The sequence below is a fragment of the Nanorana parkeri genome, unplaced genomic scaffold (assembly GCF_000935625.1).
Source record: "Nanorana parkeri isolate BGI_ZX_2015 unplaced genomic scaffold, ASM93562v1 scaffold251, whole genome shotgun sequence".
NCBI lineage: Eukaryota > Metazoa > Chordata > Amphibia > Anura > Dicroglossidae > Nanorana > Nanorana parkeri.
In genome coordinates this window covers 144,733-147,487 of record NW_017306519.1, presented here as the reverse complement: position 1 = coordinate 147,487, position 2,755 = coordinate 144,733, and the positions used below count along the sequence as shown (strand labels likewise).

The 2,755-nt window shown below is 42.0% G+C and overlaps 1 protein-coding gene across 1 annotated transcript in view; it reads right to left on the bottom strand.

Moving 5' to 3' along the window:
- Positions 1-242: 242 nt before the first annotated feature.
- Positions 243-2,755, bottom strand: part of LOC108787260 (POU domain, class 5, transcription factor 1.1-like) — a 5,490-nt gene continuing 2,977 nt past the window's right edge. Inside the window, exons 2-5 of the mRNA XM_018556760.1 lie at positions 2,569-2,680; positions 1,607-1,737; positions 955-1,119; positions 243-503 (exon numbers count right to left, since the gene is read on the bottom strand). Of these exons, the coding sequence (XP_018412262.1) occupies positions 243-503; positions 955-1,119; positions 1,607-1,737; positions 2,569-2,680 (669 nt within the window). The remainder of the gene's footprint in view (positions 504-954; positions 1,120-1,606; positions 1,738-2,568; positions 2,681-2,755) is intronic.

The following is a 2,755-nucleotide window of genomic DNA, read 5'->3' as shown; positions in this document are numbered from 1 at the left end:
TCTCCCCAATAAAGACCTTTCATTTCAGGAAGGAGAAAAACCCTCCCATTTGGTTGTAGACGAGAGGTAGACAGTAAAAATTAGAGACACTTAAGAGTCTTGCAAAGCATTTGAAAGCGTCTAAAATTGAAATTTAAAAAAAAAATTCTTCACACTGGAGCCAGAATAGGACAGGGTATGCCTGGTCCAGGCAAGAAAGTCCAGTAGTCCCATTTCAAAGGTAAAGTCCTAGACTCTAGATGTTAGCAGATTTGATTTCCAAGAGGCATTCCGTGAGGCACAGACTGTTGGAACATGTCGTTTTTGTGGTTAAAGGTAGAATTGTACATGGGTGGTGTAGATCCTAATGGCCCCGACATGTATCCTGGAGACACCTCCTGAGGGAGAGGAAAAACACCAACATGAGGGACCATGTGCTGCACTTCGTAACCTTCATTACTGTGCTCCTTTGGAACTTGTCGCTTGTCCTTCTGACGGCGATTACAGAACCAGACGCGGACCACCTGGACAACATTAAAGTGGGAATGAGGTTAAGTAGAAGTGTGATTGTACAGATATGAGAAAACTGCTTGAAAAGATGGACTAAAATAGCAATTTACAAAGTAACCAACTTTCTGAACACACTATGGAGTCTTCTGACAGCACAGACAGCCACACTGCCCAGGGCCATCCATCCCAGTCCTCCATGTAATTATTGCATTCCCAGGGGAGAATGCAAAGTGGGCAGATAGCTGCACAACAGTGGTCTTTGAACACACACTTTGGCAGTGAGGCAAAAAAAATAATAATTCTAAAGAAAATGTTAAGAAAACCATTTTATATGGGTCCATCACCCAGTTTAGTAGCCCTACGGTTTAACTACATTTTAAGACAGCTCCTAGGAGCCGTTGGCACTAACCCTTACGACAAGACAATTCTACAAGACTGAGTTCAGTTACAAAATGTAATGCTTACATCTTTCTCCATATGCAGCTCCCGTGCAATCTGTTCCATTTCCTGGGTGCCTGGCTTGGGGCTCTTCAAGAAATAACTCTCCAGACTGTCTTTCACCAGGTTCTCAATATTTGTCCTTCGTTTCCTCTTCCGGGACTGAGCCAGCACCTGTTCCCGATTGATCATCTAAGAAACAAGAATACAGTGAAATTTTAGAGGCTCCAGTCAATACAATAGGTCAGACAATCACCCTGTAAATTAATTATCAAATAACCAAAATATATTTGTTGTGGGTGTGGATGTCAGTCTATGCTATAGGTGACCAATAAGGGTATTTCGCTGCTAAATACAGTGCAATTTAAACATGAGAACTGTTCAATGCTGAACATGTAGTTGCTTAGCAACCTTCCAGCACGACTCCCATTTTACCAAGAAGATACCCACCATACTTCATATTTTGGCAATCTTTACTGCCCTATAGATTGATCTAAAAGGGAGTCCGAGAGGCAGCCATCAATGGCCTCCTAAAATTGCAAGTTGCATGGCCTCGGTATCTAGAGTTAAAAACCTGGCCCAAACATGCAGCCAGTGAAGTCAACCAATGAAGCAGTAGCAGCCTTTAAAGCAAAATGTTCCCTTTAAAAGTCCTTTTCCCCTTTAGAGGCCAGCTTACCTCTTGAAGGTTGTCATTGTTTTCAGCCTCTTCCAGCCAGCGCTGTAAAAGGGGTTTAAGCTGGCACATATTTTTGAAGCTCAATTGGAGGGACTCAAACCTACAGATTGTCGTCTGGCTAAACATCTTTCCTGTAGGAAAGAAAGAAAAAATACATTTATAACCATTTATTTATCTCTAGATCTCCAAACATTTCCATGGGCTGCAAGTACAGCTAACTTTGCATCAAACTACAGCTACAGGGCAAACCCACATAATTTGCTGCAAGAGACTCGATCCAAATTGACAAATACATTCCTTGCAAAACAGTTTGGTTTGGGACATAGCTGGGACAGGTTAAGAGCTCTGTTAAGAATTCATTACCGTCTTAGTCCCTCTTTGGGACACCCCCCTCGACACAGGATGGAAAAACATGTCCAAAAGGACAAATCCCACATAGAACGAACAGTTGTCTACTTTGATGTTTCCCTCCCTTCCACTACTGGTTACAATGGAAACTTCCCAATGGGCTACCCAGACAGAATACAAGACTGAAACTTCTGATATTCAATTAGCTTTTAAGAGCTACACAAGATGTACCTATAAAATAGTGTGGCTGTCTAATACAACTACAGAAAGTCTACAGCTTTAAAGTTTGCCCCTTAGCTTGGAGAACACAGAAACCATTTTTTTGTACCAGTGTGTGACCAGTTGTTGACTTGGCAAGCTAGATTGGTGAACTTCTAATGCTGCTGCTGAAGGACCATAAAATGGAAGGTGTTAGGAGTTATTTTAAGGCTGACAACATAGCAGCTCTCCAAAGTGGGTAAACAATCTGTCTAGAGGCACAATACATAAAATGGTAATATTAAACATTTTAGTTCAATTCGGATTTTGCTTTATTTCATTATTCGGAATTCGGGTCTGAAAGTCAATTCGTACATGTCTATTTAGGACATTTCTAGAAGGGGTGGAGTGCTTACCATATAAAACTCCCAAGGCATAGCCAACATCCGCTTGTGTAAACCCCATAGACACGCGCTTCTGCTTCATATCCCTAGCAAACTGCTCCATTTCCATCTCACTGGGCATTTCCTAAAGGGGAAAGAAGGAAAAATTTTAAACATTGAAAAGGGGGGGGGGGGGGGGGGACAAAAAAAAAACGGCGGC